Raw genomic sequence first — 17,713 nt, 5'->3', positions numbered from 1 at the left:
AAAGCACGTCTGTGGGAAGGGCGGGAGGGAGGAGGAAGCTGGCCGCCGGCTCCGTCCGGGACAGGGACGCTTGGAAACCTTTTCTGTGCCAGCGCTTCGAGGAGGGGAGGGCTCCCGCCTGGGACAGGCAGAGCTCCCCTGCCCTTGGTGGGCTTGCTCCCGCTGCGTGGGGCTCCAGGGCGGGATGCGGGATGCTGCAGCGAGCAAAGCCCGGGACCCGGCTCCAAAACGGGGCGAGGAGAGGTACGCTCCCCCTCACCCCCCCGCCAGCCCCGGCGCTGGGAGGAGGCGGTGGAGGGGAAGGAAATGTCGTGCCCTGACTCCTCGTTTCCACCGCGGCCATGGGCGGCCGAGCTCCGTCCTGCGCGGGAGCATCCTGCTGCAGCCTGAGCCTGCGGCCCCGGCCCCCGGCTGCCCCCCAGCCCTGTGGGGTGGCCGCGGCCACGGTGGGCATCCCTCGGCTCCCGCGCGTCCCCCGGCCGCCCGGGCGGCTGAGCCGTGCCCGTCGGCACCCGGCCATGCTCTTCTACCAGTTCAGCCCCTCCGGCGGCAGCGGTAAGCTCGGTCCGCGGCTCTGCTTCTGGCTGCCCCTTGCTCTGCCGTCCTCCTTGGGGGGGACGCCGGACCCGTCCCTCCCTGGGGGCAGCGGGGGGGGCAGGGCGTCGTGGGGCAGCGGCGGGTTGGGAGGTTGGCGTTTCTGTTCGTGGCTGGGGGCACGGAGCTGCAGCCTCTGGCCGTGACGGCCCCGTGGCCGGCGGCTCCGCGGTGAGCGGAGCAGAGCAGGAGGGGGGTCCAGCAGGTCCACTGGCCGGGGGGGCTGTGGGAAATGCCCATCCTCGGCCCCTAGCTGCCCTGCGGATGCGGGAGGGATCTGCTCTCCGGAGCTGTCGTGACCAAAGACCGTTCGCATGGACCGTGAGTCTTGGTGCCCTCCCGGCCAGACAGCCGCAGCCGCAGGGCATCTTCCCCCGCGGAGGTGCCGGGGGGCACAGGAGGGATGCGGTGCTCCGCGGGGACCGGGCTGGCCAGGGCGGGTTCCAGGGCGGGCTCCAGGGCTGAGGTCTTCGCTGGGGTTACTGGGTTTGAGCCCTGTCGAGGGGAGGGGTCAGCCACGGATTTTGGCTGGCTTCACGGCATGGCTAAGGACAGCTGCACAGTTTGGACCCAGATGCCAGATGCTTATTCCAAACCTTCTTCCCAAAACTCCTGAAGTATTTGGGTCCAGGGTTTTGACTTGGTCCCGTCCTTAAGTGAACTGCTTGTTTCGGGTTTGGTTTGGTTTTTTTTTTTTTATCCCTGCTGTAGCTTTGTCATTGTAAATGCAGCCGGAGCTCTCAGCTGGGGCTGTTGGTGGATGGTGATGAAATTGGGGTGTTTCACTGCGGCCCGCGCTGGGTGGATCCGGCCCCAGCCCAGTCTGTGCTGGGTGGTGCCTCCGGGAGGGACGGGCGAGACCCTGAAACTGCTGCTGCATTTTCTACACTTGAGCTCAAATGTTTGTTACTGTCAGAAATATAAATCTCAGCAGACCGATGGACCGCCGACACCAGGCAGCAGCTTGCTTTGGCTGCGTGAGCTTTGGGCTGTTTTCCCTCAAGCTCTGTAAACCTGAGAAATTTCCCAGAAAATAGTGCTGGCAGTGGGGTGGGCTCATCCAGGTGTGAGGGATGGGAAGCGGCCAGGCGGGAGGTACAGAAAACCATCAGGGTTTTGGTGCCTGCCAGGATGAACGCCAGCTTGAAAGAAGAGGTGGGGTGGTCCGGGGTGGTGGGAAGGGGGAGGGAGAAGGAAAGGTTTCTTTGGCAAGCTTTTCTGGAGGATGTTTGCAAAAGGCCCATGAAGTGACCGGCCCTGAGCTTTGATGAGCTCTGAACTAATTATTAAAAATAAAGACCTTCCTCTCTTGTCTGGCAAAGTATTGTATTTGGCTTGGTGAGTTCAGAAATGAAATGTTTCATCGGGAGGTTAAAATTGTGTCGTGTGGCCCTGTCAGTCCTGCGTTACCTCCTCGTTGCCTTGTGCTAGCGGAGAGGCTGAAGCCGCGCAGCTTCTGCTCCCTTGGGCAGAGACCCCCCCGCTGCGCATGGGCATCGCTGCCCACCAGCACACCCCTGGGCTCCCCGGTTGCCGTTTTTGCAGTCGATCGTTTCCTCGGCTTTGTGCACATGCAACACAGGCTCGGGCGCTGCTGGAGCACGCCCGCAGCGGGAGCTGGCGGCGGGGGGACATGCTGCCGCTGCGGGGAGCATCGCTGCTGCTGGGTGGGATGCTCAAGCTGGTTCTTTGCTTTCTTTCAGAAATCGAAGCCAAGAAAGCTTGCGACTGGCTGCGAGCGGCAGGATTCCCTCAGTATGCCCAGCTTTACGAAGGTGAGAGCTGCCTCCTCCTGCTGCCCTGTGCCTGGTCTCGTATTCTGCATCTCAACCGCATACCATGGCTGGCTGCAAGGAGAGCTTGCAAAGCGCTGGGGAGAGGAGAGGATGGGGAAATTTGTTTACTAATTATATGATCACGTGTTAAAACTTTAAGCCTTTGGACTTGGCCGTGGCCTGGAGAGCCAGCCGTGCTGTTAACCTTTCTGCATTCCTGAACTTTTCCCCTTCAGGCAGGGCTGCGAGGAGTCCCCGGGGCGGCTGCTCAGGCCAAGGGCAGGCAGGCTTCGAAGAGCCGTCGGCTCTTTAGCAGTTCCGTGAGTGCTTGCAGTGGGTGGGAGCGCAGGGGCAGCCAGTGTAGGTAACGGGGAGAGTGAGCGTTTCCTCCCTCCCTCCCTCCCCGCTGACCCGTCCTGCGGGCTCCTGCCCTGCCCCGATGTGCTGTTTGGCAGCGAGGTCTGCGCTCTCCGAGTACGCAGCAAGCTGTGCCGGGGGCAGACCGGGTCCCCGTGCCACGGAGCTGCCAGGGCGCAGGGGATGGGCAGACCCCCCCGCCACAGACCCGCTCCCACCTCCTCTGCCACGCACCCCCGGCCGGTTTGCAGGGTGACCGCTGGTGGGTCTCGCCTCCGGCTCAGCTGTGTTGACTTCAAACCCACGTCAGGACCACCGGTCCCTGCCGGGGGGGCCGGTGCCGAGGAGCGGTGGCTGCAGCCGACCCCGGCTGGCCGGGACAATAGCGGGAAGCCTGGTCTCCGGCGGGCTGCAGCGATGGCCATTGTTCGGCCGGGCGCTTCCACCGCCCCCCGCAACACGTGCGCGGGAGCCACGCTCTTGCCCCCCGGGTGATGGCTTTACAGGCTGCCTCTTCGCCGCTGGTTTCTATCTTAGGGGCAGGCTCCTTGCACGGCCACGTGCGAGGACTGGCCGGATTCCTGCAGGTGAGACCCAGCCCCAGGTGTCGTCCCCAAATAGTGCTTACAGCCTGGGGCGGCGAGGAGCGGGCGCTGGGTGCTGGAGTCTATGAATAAACTGACCCTTTTTCCACCCTCTCTGCGCAAAACTTTCCGCATCCTGTTGCATTCTGTTTTTCTCCCCAGCTGTCAGGGCTCAGCGTCCCCTTGGTAATTGCTACTCGACAGCTTCATTAACAGCCGGGCTTAGCCACTCGTGGTTAATGGTCCAGGCCCTACGTAGCTGCTCCCAGCAGAGCTGTCTTCGAGCGCGCAGAGATGAGCGGGGAACTGGATGGAGGCCCTTGGGCACCTCGCCACCCTCGCCAAACTTAGCTGGAAAGAGCACTGCCCAAAGACCCCGGGCATGTACAGCCTCCTGGGGGTCCTGCAGCTACTGCCCTGCGGCCAGCGAGCGTACCTGGCTGTGGAGACCTGGCCCATGGCCTTTGAGGCATGGTGGGGATTGAGCGAGATGCTGGAGCTACTGTAGCACCCCGCTGGTACAGCTTTCTTGCCCCTGGGAGAGCTCTCAGCAGCTCCTAGCTCTCCCCAGGGGAGCAGAAAGGCTTTTCTTGACCTTGGATCATGGGAGAAGGGAGTCACTGATGAGCAATCAATGCATGCGTAATGTGTTGCTTTATGGGGCAGCAAGATGTCTCCTGGGCAGCGTTAGGGAGGTGGCTGCTCTCCAAAACCCACCCTGAGGTGCTGAGGGGAGAAGCCGAGGGGGTCCTCATCTCCGCTGCAGTGCGTGCAGCCGGCTCCCCCGAGGAGGGGCAGCCCGGGCTCCAGATGTGCTCAGCTGGCAGCAGAGCTGCGTGGGGTACCTGCGTGGGTGTGTGAAAGCGCTGCGAAGGGCTGCTGTTTATTTCTGGATCGGCTCATCCCGCCGAGTGCTAAAGCCAGGCTAGCACCTCAGCCCAGCAGGAGCCTTTCCGGGGGGCTTTAAGTGTCCCGGGCACGGCAAGGTCCCCGGCGCAGTGACCGGGTTGTTCGTCCTGCGAGGGGGACGCGGTCTGAGGAGGCAGCGATGCGAGGGGCGTCTGCTGCACGACACTGATCCCCTCCCAGCATCTGGGCTGCCGCGAGCCCTCCCGCTCCCATCCCGCTGGGGCTTACTCGCACCCCTCTCCTCTGCCTGGCTTCTCCCTCCCACCTCTGCGCTTGGCTTGCGCTCGCTGCCGCGGCACCAGGGCATCCCCAGACCCCCCGCCAGCCCCCGCCTGTGTCTTGCTCTTTGCTGGCTGCCTCCCGCAGCTGTGGCCGAAAAGTGGGGTCCCTTGGGAGGAGCCTGGGTCCAGCCCTGCCTGCAGAGCGCTGCCTCCCGGCCGGCTCGGCGGGACCGTCCCAATCTGCAGGTTCCCCTCCCGCAGCCCCGGCTGGCACAGCTGGCAGCTCCCGGGGGCAATGCGATGCCGCAGCCTTCCCGGCTTCTTCCGACTCGTACTCGTGGCCCAGAAGCCTCCCATGCCTTTCCCCTCCGCTGCTCCCCCGCTTCCCCAGCTCTCCATCCTCGGCGTCTCTCCTCCTCTTGCTCCGCGCAGCATCTCCCTCCTCCCACGCTCACTGCTGGCCCTTGTGCCTGTCGGAGCGTCTGGCTCGGAAACAGCCGCTGATTTTCCTTTCACTTTTCTCCCCAGACTCGTCATTCCCTCTCGACATCAGCGCTGTGAAGAAGGACCACAGCTTCCTGGACCAGGACTCCCTCAAATCCCTGTGCAGGTAACGCTCCCTCGCACCCCTTCGCCGCTGCAAGGACTCGCCCGAGCGAGGGCTCGGGGCTGCTGCCTGTGGTCCCCGGGGCGGTGGGGGCTGTGGGGTGCCTGCCTTGCACCCCGGCTGCGGCTCAGAGCCTGCTCGGGCGCTGTCGCTCCCTCTGCAATGAGGAATTTGGATGCATCAGTCTGTTGAGTCGGGAAGCGTTGCTGGATGCATTCGTCTTTCGAGTCGGGAAGCGTTGCTGGCTGTTGGGTGGTGCCAGGGAAACGAGAGCGGTTTTGGTTTGAACATACAGAGTTCCTGTGGAACAGGAACACTCCCCAGGAATAATTCTCCTTTTTGTGTGACTTTTGGGCTGTGTTTTAACTTCAAGCTTGGGTAACTCCGGCCTGTAGAGCTCGATTAGAACTGGATTGGTCAGAGCTGAACTGTAAAACAGCAGAGGTGCAAAGAGAGCCCCAGCTTTGCCGTCCCCGCTGCCCACGCTCTCTGCTTCCAGCACCGGCTGCCCTGGGTGGCACCTCGCGGGCTGTGGTCCCCGGGGGAGGGAGCTGCGTCTCCCCGGGTGCATTTTACGTTGCTTTATTTTGCAAGGATGCTTCATAACGTCTCTGAGAAATGACATGGAGTTTGGAAACCGCGTCTCTGCATCAGAGCAGAGGGGTCTTGCTCGGCTGTTGGCGTAAGCAGGATTCGGGTCAAAGTGTCTGCGGATGAAATCGTGTCCGCGGGCAGAGTTTCACTCGGCCGTCAGGCGCGTGCTGCCTGCGAAAGAGAGAAAACGCGCGGTGAGGCATTTGCGAGCACTGGTGCAGCGCGAGGTTCTCCGTGGAAGTTGCATGCCGCTAATTAGCGTTTCGTGCGGGTCGTTGGGAGCCGCGGGCGCGCGCGCTGGCGTTTGCTTCGCGCAGGTGCAATCGGTGCTGGTGAGTCCCTCCTCTTCCCCGGAGCGACCGCTCTGTCGGCTGCTCTGGCCAAGGATTTCCGCGTTCACACGTGCTCGCTGGCTTCGTGTGACGTTAGCGGTCCCGGCGCCTGGCAACGCAGCCCTGCCGTGCATTTTCCACCAGGACACGCTACTCCTTGCAGCAGCGGGGCTGAAAATAGCTCGGGGAGATGCTGCCGGGTGTGTTGCTGCAGGGAGGCAGCCTGTGTTTCGGTGCGGGGGGAGTTCTCCCAGCGCTGCCAGCATGAGCAAGAGCTAACACCCAAAAGATGGGACTCCCTGCCCCCATCCCAGCATCTGTCCGGTCTGTCTGTCCAGGTGGTCCGTCCGGCCAGACGGGCTGTGTGTCGCCCAGCGCTGCGGGTGACTCAGCCGCACTTTGGCTTTCGGGCCACATCATCGTGCCCGTGCCCCCGCGCTGACTCCGCGCCGAGAAATGAGCGCTGCCTCTCGCTGTCCCTCCCACGCGCGCTGCTGCCGAGCAGAACGGAGAAGGGATGGGGAAGTGCTCTGTTCTTACTTGTTTCCCCAGCAGAGAGGCTGCTGTGCCGGGCAGGAGGGGATCCCCTGCGCCGCTTCCCGGGTGCCCGGTGAGCTCCTGGTTTTCCCTCCCTGGCAGCGAGGCAGGAGGTGACGGGAAGTCTCTGACCGTCCCGCCCTGTCTGAGCTGTCGGGTCCTTTTGCCATCGCCTGGCTGGCCGCAGGAGCTTCTGAGATTGTTTTGCTCTAATAACCTGGAGCACGTCACCCCTGCCCACTCGCGGGACCAGCGCGGCTGGGTGAGCCACGCAGGGCAGGAATGTCCCCGGCCCCCCAGGCTGTCTCTGGGATCCCTGAGGTGGCCCCTTGCAGTATTTGGCTAACAAAAAGGTCTAGAAGGACACTGGAAAATGCAGCTTTTCGAAGAAAATGAACCCCCTGGATGTGCTCTCTTCCCCGCTCGCGCACGTGTGCTCCCATCTCGCTCCCTCTGCCGGGCTTCATGCATTCAATCCTGCCGCAGGATGCACTGCGGGACCGTGCTCTTGGCTGAGGGGGCTTCAGTGGGATTGCAAGAGGGGCATTACTGAAATTTTTGGTAAAACGTCCCTGAGGTTTGCTTTTGGCTGTGCAGACAGGTATTTGCACGCTGGAACACAAGCGCTTGTAGTAGCGCTCGTGAAGGTGCTAATTAAAGTGAATTAATTGGAGAGTCATTCACTTGGGTAAAGAAAAAAAAAAACCAAAAAAACCAGGACTTGAAGCTGTAGGCTAGGGAAAGGCGAAGGGCCTGGTGGGGGGCCAGCCCTGCCCCGAGGGCGCCTGGCAGCCTTGCTCGAGGGACTGGCTCCCCCCAAGCCCGCTGGGGATTTGCCCCCGGCAACGCCAGAAATGCCGCCGGCAACGCCAGAAATGCCGCCGGCAACGCCAGAAATGCCGCCGGCAACGCCGGAAATGCCGCCGGCAGCCCTCGGGACCCGGCTGCTCCTCCACGGGCAGCAGGGTGGGGGTCACGGCTGCTCTGTGGGGCCAGCTCACGGCCCAGGCAAACCCTCAGCACACGGAGGGAGCCGGGGCACCCGGCAAACGCCACCGGAGAGGTGGCCAGCACCCATGCGGCCCCGGCAGCGCGGTGGTCCCGCGAGCGGCGGGAGACGGGCGTCCTTTGATGCTGCGGCTGCAAGTTGCGGGAGAGCAAACGCCGGGCGCTGGGGTGGCTGCAGGCATTTAGGCACGGGCAGGGCATCCCGGTGCCCGCACGGAGGGAGCGGAGTGCCGCTCCGATGGCTCGGCTTGCAAAATCCCGCTGGCGTGCGACCAAGGGCTTGTGTCACCCCTGCGCTCGAGCGGTTTCGCCCCTTGGCTGCACTGCCCCGGGCGCATGTGATGGGGTGGGAGGTGCGGGGCGCCCGCAGAGCTCCGCGGGCAGGGGTGCAGCCCGGGAGCAGGCTTGGAGCTGTGCTGGGCTCCACGTGTCCCTCTGATCCCTGGAGCCGCAGCTGCTGGGTGACAGGTGACAGCCAACAGCAAGGGCTCTAAGGCAGAAGCAGAAAAAAAGCCCGGAAAAAGCAAGCACTGCGGCCGTGGCGGGGGCCAGGACTGGGGTAAAGCCTCTCTTGGTTTCTTGCAGGAGGCTGATGACCCTGAACACATGTGCCTCCATGAAGCTGGAAGTGCACTTTCAGCGTAAACAGGTAAGTCCTGGGCGTTCAAGGGCAGGCGAGGGGCTGAGGGGCGCGGGGGGACGTGCGCGCACTGCTGGCAGCAATCCCGTGTTCGGTAACAGCACCGGCGCGCTCCAGGCTGCCCCTGGGCACAGAGCAGCGCCCAGCGCTGCCGGTCATTTGTTTCGCTGTCTCCCCGGACGGCCCCAGCCCCAGCGGTGCCTGGCTGAATTAGTGGGCGCCTGAGTTTCCCCTGTGCCCCTGCAACTCTCCGAGGCTCTGGCAGTGGCCGTCGAACCGCAGGAGCTGTCACACCCACGCCGGGACAGGCGTGCTGGTCCACACAGGGCTGCGTGCCTGCAGCGTCGCAGGGCTGCGTGCCTGCAGCATTGCCCGCGGGGTCTCTGCTGAGCTGGGCTCCGAGAACCCCCTGGCACCACGTCTCCAGGAGGAAGCCTGACCCTGGAGGGATGGGTGGAACCAGCCCGTGTGTCACAAACAATTAATATTGGCATATTAATAACAAAATATTCTCTATTTCCCTTAACGAATAGAATCATAGAATAGAATCATAGAATAGTACATGTAAAACGCATGCCAGCTTCGTGTTTAGCACGTGGAAATGATTACCTGGCTGTATCCCTGCTTCTTCCCACTGCTTTTATTTTGGCTTGGGAAGGGGCGCTGCCCTGCATCCCTCACCGTGCCGCGCCGCGCTGTGCGGCCGGGGGTTTGCAGGGAGGCTCCGCGGGGATGTCCCGGCTGCCTGCGAGCTGCCCAGAGGCAGCCTGGAAGCAGCACCTTCCCTTGCCCAGCGCACAATGGCCCTCGGACACGGCAAAACCCTGCCTGGTGGCCCCTGGAGCCCCCCGGTGCCAAAGGGGACCAGAGCTGGTTTAAGGGGCCGCGCTGCCGACCGTGCCCCCGCTGGGGGGCTTGTCCCAGCAGAGCGGGGCGGGGGGACACGCTGGCCCTCTGTGACTCTGACCGATTGCCCCTTGCTGTCGACCGCCTGCAGAATGAAGACTCCGAGGAGGAAGACCTGTGCGCCATCAGCGACCGGTGGGCTTTTCAGAGGGACAGCAAGAGGTGGTCGCGGGTGGGGTCCGTCGACGTCCTCTCCCAGGGCTCCGAGGTCCTGAGCTCCACCATGCGCCCAGCCTCCAGCCGCGAGAGCGTCCTCACGGACCTCAGCACCAACCCGGAGGCCGCGTCCCTGCGCAGCAGTGGCAGCATGGGCAGCGCGGGCGGCACGCTGGGCGTCGGGGCCGCGCCGGCCGGCCCCCCGTCCCCCATCCCCGCCGCCATCGCCGCCTCCAGCCGCAGCTTGAGTGAGCGCTCCTTGCCAGCGCAGCCCTCGAGCCGCGGCGAGGACTCCAAGGAGAAGCCGAAGAAGCGACGGTCTCGCAGCTTCCTGAAGAGGATCGAGTCCCTCCGAAGGAAGGACAAAGAGAAAGCCGGCCCGGATGAGAAGGTGGCCCCGCACGAGAAGGTGGCCCCACGTGGCAGCGTCACGGCCGCACCGGGATGGGGCTCCCTGAAGACTGACAGGGACCTTGCAGCCCCCAAGGCCAGCTCCCCTAAAAGAGGGATATCTGCCTCTTTCCACGGCAAAAAACACTTCTTCTCCTTATCGTACAGGACTAACCGCCTGCTAGGCTCAGGCAGGAGCAAGGTGAGCTCTGACCCGAAACACAGCGGAATCTACCTGGAGGACTACGAAACGGCCGTGACGGCCAGCGGCAACTGGGCTGCTGGAGACTGCCAGCACCAGCAGGCACGCCGGGGGGATTGCTTGGTCTACATCCCCCAGGACCACAAGCCGGGCACCTTCCCCAAATCCCTCTCCATCGAGAGCTTGTGTCCCTTGGGCAGCAGCTCCCTTACCCACTGGAAATCGGGGAACGCGACCGTCGGGCTGGTGGGAGGCGACAGGGGCGGCAGCAGCAGCAGCGTGGAGGGCTCGTCCTCCCCGCGGGGATTCGCCTGCCGCCGCCGGCGCGGCTCCTGCAGCTCCCTGGGCAGCCGGGTCAGCGTGTACGACAACGTGCCGGAGTTCGGCAGCAGCGAGGATTTCCGCAAGGAGGACGGGGAGGTGACCTACGAGAACCTCGACGACATCCTGCGGCACATGTGGGGGCTGCAGCAGAAGGTGGAGCTCTGGTATAAAGCCATCTCCCCTGACCTGGCTGGGGAGGAGGGGGGCGAGGAGGAGGAGGAGGAGGAGGAGGAGGAGGAGTCGGACTCAGGAGGGGAACCCTCCAACCTGCACTTCGAAGAGCGGTCCATATCTGATGTCGGCACCTCTGCCAGCGACTTTGACAGCACGGGCAACTCCCTCAACGAGGCCGAAGAGATCGAGATGCGGGAGCGCCGGGACTCGGGGGTGGGAGCATCGCTCACCAGGCCCTGCAGGTAAGCGTGGGCTGGGGCTGGGGCTGCGTCCTCCTCCCCCTGCTCGTGCCCGGGACGCTGCTGCTGTGCGGGAAGGGCTCGGTCCTGGGGCTGCCGGCGTGCTGCTGGCCAGTGGACCACCACAAGCCCGTTCCCTGCCCCACGGGTGCTTCTGCGGCAGGGGTGCACGGCCCGTGGCTCGGGGAGCAGCACCGGCGCCGTTGCTGGAGGGGTGCTGGCCGGTGCCCTGCAAGCCCTGGCCTGACGATCGTGGCAGAAGCGAGGCGGAGGGAGGGAGATGGGAGATGCTGGCGGACCAGCACCGTGGTGCGGGAAGGTGCCGATGGACCAGCACCGTGGCGCGGGGAGGTGCTGATGGACCAGCTCCGTGGCACGGGAAGGTGCTCACGGACCAGCTCCGTGGTGCAGGGAGGTGCAGACGGACCTGCACCGTGGTGCGGGGAGGTGCCGATGGACTAGCACCATGGTGCGGGAAGGTGCTCACGGACCAGCACCGTGGCGTGGGGAGATGCTAGCCGACCAGCACCATGGCATGGGAAGGTGCTCACGGACCAGCACCGTGGTGCAGGGAGGTGCAGACAGACCAGCACCCTGGCATGGTGCGGGCAGGGAGCGCGGCGCAGGTCGCTGGTGCGCTCTGGTGGCTGCGAGCCCCCACTGCCAGCCCTGCTGCCTGCTGCTGCTGCCTGTTGTGCACAGGCTGCGACCTCCCTGCCTGCGCAGACCCGTCATTAAACGGTTTTTCACGTGCTAATAACAGGTCTAAATGAAGGCGGCACTTGCTTCCAGTGTGCTCGTGCTCCCTTGGGCTTTCCCTAAGAAAACTCCAGCTGTTGCTGAATTCCGTGAATTTTCTAGCCCCTGCTAGGCTGATGTGGGAGGGTGATGTGCCTCCAGGCAGGCATGGAAGGAAGGATATAGAGGGGTGTCTTTTTTCCATGAGCTCGAATGTCCCTTGTGCCCTTCTGGGCTTGGGGATGCACCGGAGCAGCTGGGCAGGAGCCTTCCCCGAGCAGCAGGGACTTGGGAAGGGTTTTAGCAGGCTCCCAAGGGAGCCCTACCTCGTTGGGGTGTCTTTTCTTCTTGAGAACGCGGGTGTTGGAGATGTCCCCTTTGCCGTGGCATTGCTCTGCGTGGTGGTCCTGCAGGCGTGCGTCACCCTGAGCATCTGAGCTCTCCCCAGGTCTCGTGGGGGGCCGTAGCTCCAGCCCTCGGGTGCTGGGGCCGGTGCAGTGAGCCTGAGGTGCAAGTGGAGATGGTGCTGGTTGTTTCAGGGGGACCAGGGGGAGGGCGCACGCCTTTGAGGCAAGGGAAAGCGTCTCTCGCGCTCTCCCTGCCACCCTCTGGCACTGGGTTTGTGAGCTCCCGGGGGGAGGAAGCCCTCGCAGCGCTGGGGCTGGCGTTGGGATCCCTGGGCTCAGCCTGCCCGCCGCCGTGCCCGCACCTTCCCCGCGGCAGCGGGTGCTGCGGGGAGGGAAGGGCCCTTCCCTGGGGTCTCCAGCTCCGCCACTGCCAGCCTTTCCCCGCAGAAAGCTCCGCTGGCACAGCTTCCAGAACTCGCACCGGCCCAGCCTGAACTCGGCCTCCCTGGAGATCAACCGCCAGTCCTCTGCCCAGCTCAACCTGCTCCAGAAGTGCTCCCTGCTCCGTCTCACGGCCATCATGGAGAAGTACTCCGTGCCCCACAAGCAAGCCTGGACGTGGTGAGCTGCTGGGGAAGGGCAGCGGGTCGGTGCTGCCGCGGCGGGTGCGGGCTGCAGCTCTGCGCTGTGCCTGGGGCGGCTTTGGTGTGCGAAGATGCTGGAGAGGGAGGGGAAAAAGCTGAAGCAAAAGCTGGCTTTGCTCTGCGCGGCTGTGGGCAGCCTCGCAAGCGTGAGCTGGGGCTGACGCCTGGGCTTCTGGCATTGTCTGCATGCAGGAGGGCTGCAGGCGTTTGCGGGGCATTAAAAATGCTGGAGCAACGGAAGAGCGGGATGGTGGTTTCCTATCGTAGCCAAGTATTAAAGCATTTTGGCTTAATAAAAGGTGCTGCAGCTCCTGCTTGAAAGCTGCCTTGCTTAGTATATTGAAAACATGGCAGAAGCACGTGTGTGTGTGTGTCACCTGGGGCCCGGCTCCCCGCTGCGAGCTGGTGCTGAGGGAGCCGCTCGTTGCACTGACGTCTGTCTGTCCCACCCCGCAGGACCGTGCCCAAGTTCATGAAGCGGAGTAAAGTCCCCGACTACAGGGAGAAGATGGTCTTCGGGGTGCCGCCCATCGTCAACGTGCAGCGGACGGGGCAGCCCCTGCCCCAGAGCATCCAGCAGGCCATGCGCTACATCCGCAGCCAGTGCCTGGACCAGGTGATGCCGCGGCTGCGGGGCGGCTCCGAGCCTGCTGCTGTGTCGCAGCGCTGTGATTTGGGGGGGGGGAAAAGCTGGCTCGCAGGCGTGCTTTTTTGTTCGCCTCTTGCGGCACTTGGCCGTGGTGAAGCGGGAGGGCGAGGTTGTGGGAACCCCGCGCCCATCGTTGTCTGCGTGGCCATCTCTCGCTCAGGCTTCTCCTCCAGGTCGCAGCGGGGTGCAGCCTTTGGGGAAGGGGTTTCCTTGCCTGTCCCACGGGAATCCACCCTGGCGCCTGCCGGGTCGCTGCCCGCTTTGCGCTCAAGCACCAACCCGCTCTTCCCCGGCAGGTTGGCATTTTCCGAAAGTCAGGGGTGAAGTCCCGGATTCAGGCGCTCCGGCACATGAACGAAACCAGCCCTGACAACGTCAACTACGAGGGGCAGTCGGCGTACGACGTGGCTGACCTGCTGAAGCAGTATTTCCGCGACCTGCCGGAGCCCATCTTCACCAGCAAGCTGACGGACACCTTCCTGCAGATCTACCAGTGTAAGTGCTGGGCTGGGGCCGGTCGCCCCGGGGCTGGGGACGAGAGTCGGGGTCTCCCAGGGAGGAGGCATCTCTCCGGTCATTTGGACAGAGGTGATGGAGATGGGTGGTGGCCTGCGGGACAGACCCGCTGACCGTCGGCGTTGCCCCGTGCCCCCAGTCGTGTCGAAGGAGCAGCGGCTGCAGGCGGTGCAGGCGGCTGTTATCCTCATGCCGGACGAGAACCGGGAGGTGCTGCAGACCCTGCTCTACTTCCTGAGCGACATCGCCTCCGCAGAGGAGAACCAGATGACCGCCGGGAACCTGGCCGTCTGCCTGGCCCCCTCCATCTTCCACCTCAACGTGTCCAAGAAGGAAAGCACCTCGCCGAGGTAAGGGTTGGAGTAGCTCTGGCCTCCCCAGCCTTCCCGCAGCCCCCGTCTCCCCGCCGCCCCTTCCCTCTCCATCCTGGGAGGAGGCCGCCGAAGCGGGGCGAGGCGTGGTGGGAACGCGCGCGCTCCCACACAGCCCCCCGTCGCTCTGCTTTGCAACGTGGGGGTCCCCTGCTCTGCAACGCGAAGCAGAGCAATGCGGGGGCTGGAGGCGGGCGGGATGCCCACCCGGTCCCAGCGCTACCTGCTCCTCCGCAGGGTGATACATAAGAGAGGCACCATGGGGAAGCCTGACCAGAAGGACCTCAACGAGAACATGGCTGCGACGCAGGGGCTCTCCCACATGATCACCGACTGCAAGAAGCTCTTCCAGGTGGGTGGCTGCGGTGTGTCCAGCCCAGCGTTGCCCTCGCCGGGTGCTGCCGGAGGGAGATGCGACCTCGCTGGTGGGGTGCTGGTCCTGCGGAGATAAGGGCACCCATCCTTCGGTGAGGCAGCACTGGGAGCGAAGCCCAGCTGCATCTCGTGGTGGTGCAGGTCACAAGCTGCAGGACGTATGTCCAGGGAGGCTGTGTCCATCCTACCCCCTCCATGGGGGGATGAGGAGTTACGGTTTTCTGGCTGCCCAGGACTGGTCACAAACAGGATCCCTCTGGGTTTCTGAAGACCTGTATGCTCTTGGCTTGTAGGTCTCCCATGACATCTTGCTGCAGCTGAGCAGCTCGTATATGGCAGCGGATGCTTACCCCCATCCCCTGGCTGACTTCATGTGTCAGGGGGAAAGCAAGGATTTACACTCCTACTTCGAGCAGAGTGTCCAGAACCTGCTGAAAGAGTCATCAGAGAAATTCAAGGGGTGGCTGAGCACCCCGGGGCCCCTGAACACGGAGCTCTCCTGCAAAAAGGTAAATGGCACTGTGTGGAGGGGGGCTTGGGGTGCTGCGGGCACGTGTGTATGGGGTGACCACTGGGAACCAGAGGTCCTGCAGGCACCTGCCAACCGGCTAACAACCCCTTGGTGCTCGTTCGCTTCGGTGAGGAGGGGTCAGCAACCCTTTCCCTGGCCAGAGGAGGGGCTGAGAGTTGGACAGCTCTGGGGTGGAGGGTGCTCTGCGCCCAGCAGTCCTGGCAGATAACCCACTGTGTTGTTGTTAGCAGGGGAGCTGGCTGCCCGCACCCATGCCATGCCATGCCATCCCACCCCGTCACTGGCCAGCAGATGCCAGGTGCTGCTCCGGGGTGGTGGGAGCCACTCGGGGGTTAGCGCTTTGGGGGTTCCACGGTACAGGTACCTGCCTGACCCTTCCCTTGGCCTGTCAGGTTGGGGACGGGCACCCTCTGCGCTTGTGGAAGGTCTCCACAGAGGTCGAGGCCCCTCCCGCCACGGTGCTGCACCGGGTGCTTCGGGAGCGTCACCTCTGGGACGAGGACCTGCTGCAGAGCAAAGTGGTGGAGGCCCTGGACAAGAACATGGAGGTCTACCACTACATCACGGACAGCATGGCACCCCATCCGCGCAGGGACTGCGTGGTGCTCCGGTGAGGCCAGGGAAAGACCCGAGCGGGAGGGTTTGGTCTTGGTTTGGCGGCTCCCATCTGGCCCCAGCCCTGGCTGCTCCTCCCTGGGCTGTGCAGGCTCCCGCACCTCCCCGCTCCCACTGCAGCCCCTGAGGTCCGGGCAGGGGCTGCCCACGGGGTGGGCACGCAGGGACGGGGGCTGAGCGGGGGCCGCTCTGTCCCGCAGGCGCTGGCACACGGACCTGCCGCGGGGAGCCTGCCTGCTCATCTCCATCTCGGTGGAGCACGACAAGCTGCCGGCGGAGGGAGGCGTCAAAGCTGTCGTGCTGACGTCCCAGTACCTCATCGAGCCCAGCGCCATGGGACGCTCCAAAGTGACCCACATCTGCAGAGCTGACCTCAGGTGAGGGGAGCCCTCGGTGCCGCTGCGTCAGCGGCTGCGTCGGCCACGGGGGAGGGTGGTGGAGCAGCGGTGGGACGCGGGAGCTGCTCGTCCCTCTGCTTGCCCAGCCTGGCAGCACGGGCAGGGCTGCAGCTCACGCAGCACCGTGCCTGCCTGCCTGCAGGGAAGGGGGTGCTGGTCTGGGGCCAGGGTTTGGCTGCCGGATGGTTACTGGGAGAGGAGCCACCAGCTCAGTCTTGCAGTGCTGGCAGTTCCTCTGGTGACGCCGAGTCCCTTAAAGTTTCTGCAGAAAGCACAGGGTCCCCCGTGGGTCTGAAGCATGGCATTGGCGCGCTCCTCCCCGGTGAGCCGTGCTGGGTGTAGTGCTGCAGGGGCGGGCTGAGGCGAGGGGCAGCCTGGTTGTCATTCTGGGCCAGCACGAGCCCAGCTGGGTCACAGACACTCCCCCATTTTGCCAGATGTCTGCGGTGGGGAGTAGGGGAGGCGCATCCCCTTTTCTCTCATGTCGTGCTCGTTCAGCGTCTCACAGTCCATCGCAGCTGGAGCTGCGCTCAGTGCCCGTCCTGCTCCAACGTTCTGCTCCTTGGTGCCTGCCTGGGTCTCTTCTGCCTGCTCACCCTCCTCCTGCCTGTTCCCTTCCCCAGGGGCCGGTCTCCCGAGTGGTACAACAAGGTCTTTGGCCACCTCTGCGCCATGGAGCTGGTGAGGATCCGAGACTCTTTCCCAGCCCTGAGTCCCGGTGGCCCCGAGACGAAGATCTGAGGAGCCAGGAAGATGCTCTGTCCTGTCTGATGTGGACTGGCCGGGGGATCCGGGCTGGGGCTCTCGGAGGGGAGCACGGTGCAAGGCAGCTGGCCGTGGAGGGGGAAGCAGAGGCTGCCGCGCTCGCAGGCACATAGTTATAAGCGTCCTTGTACCCTGGGCTGGCCGTTCCCAGTCCCACCGTCCCTGCTGCTGCTGCTTCAGCCACCCCTTGCTCAAGTGCGCTGCGCAGCCGGTTGTCTGCAGAGGCGAAGCCGTGCAGCCCGTGGTCTCCGCAGGAGGGGTCGGTGAGCAGGGGGAAAGAGAGGGGCTGTGGGGGTGACCCCCCCCCCAGGAAGGCAGCCTGCAGCAGGGTGGGAAGCAGCCGTGGCCCAGGCGGAGCTGGGTCCCCCCATGCGAGGCAGGAGCGGCCGTGGGCGAAGGTGTGCAGAGCGATGCGGGAGGAGCGAGCGGGGAGGACGGGGCCGCGTCCGTAGGTCGCAGCGCTGTGCAGGGAAGCGAGGGGTGGGCGGCGAGGGGTGGATCGCGTGTGTGGGGACAGGCAGGGAGCCGCTGCGAGAACTTCTTCGGTAGTGGAAGAGGCTGCTGTTCTGGGAGGAGGGGGGCTACGTCTAGGTATCGAGGTGTGCCTCGAGTGCCAGCCCTTGTCGAGTGGCAGAAGGAACCTATTGCCATTACCTGTGGTGCTGAATTTCATAGGAGAGGAAGAAAAAGCCCGTAAGTCCTGTGCCTTGCTCCCACTTGGCTCAAAGCCCTCTCTTGTGCACTAGGTTTCAGCGGGGGCTGGATGGACGATGTTCCAAGACAAGCCTGTCCCTCGGCACCAGCCTACCCATCATTTGGAGGGGGCAGGACATGTCTAGAGCCCCAGAGCAGCTGCCCTTGCAGTTGGCTACAAGCTGGGAAGGGGCAATGCTCCACTGGGCCGGTTACAAGGAGGCACCGCGGGAGGGAGGGAGGGAGGGAGACGGCCGGTGCTGCCGCTCCCAATTCCTTGCTGCCGTCGGGGTTCACGTTGCAGTGCCCGGGAGGGGGAGGAGGGCAGAGCAGCCTTGGCTGCACCGCGGCAGAGCTCTGGGCTGAAGACTTTGGCCAAGGCAAAGGGCTGTGCTCATCCCAGCTAACCTGGGGACAATGCAAGCGAAGCATGGTAGCCCAAGCACGTGCCAGCAGCTCGGGCCAGGCTCGGTCCCGTCCTGGCCTCTGCAGTGAGATTCGCCCCTCTTTGGGCAGCTGTA

General features: G+C 64.3%; 1 protein-coding gene across 1 annotated transcript; it reads left to right on the top strand.

The window, feature by feature from the left end:
- Window positions 1–8,103: 8,103 nt before the first annotated feature.
- On the top strand, window positions 8,104–16,475 carry STARD8 (StAR related lipid transfer domain containing 8). The gene is made up of 11 exons (XM_075720406.1): window positions 8,104–8,167; window positions 9,156–10,552; window positions 12,082–12,255; window positions 12,735–12,894; window positions 13,224–13,422; window positions 13,583–13,793; window positions 14,052–14,166; window positions 14,483–14,698; window positions 15,114–15,331; window positions 15,537–15,713; window positions 16,358–16,475. The coding sequence occupies exons 1-11, from the start codon at window positions 8,111–8,113 to the stop codon at window positions 16,473–16,475; spliced, it is 3,042 nt and encodes a 1,013-aa protein (XP_075576521.1). The 5' UTR covers window positions 8,104–8,110.
- The last annotated feature ends 1,238 nt before the right edge of the window (window positions 16,476–17,713 follow it).

This window comes from Pelecanus crispus, chromosome 13 (genome assembly GCF_030463565.1).
Source record: "Pelecanus crispus isolate bPelCri1 chromosome 13, bPelCri1.pri, whole genome shotgun sequence".
In the NCBI taxonomy this organism is placed as follows: Eukaryota; Metazoa; Chordata; class Aves; order Pelecaniformes; family Pelecanidae; genus Pelecanus; species Pelecanus crispus.
This window is presented reverse-complemented; position numbering and strand designations above follow the sequence as displayed.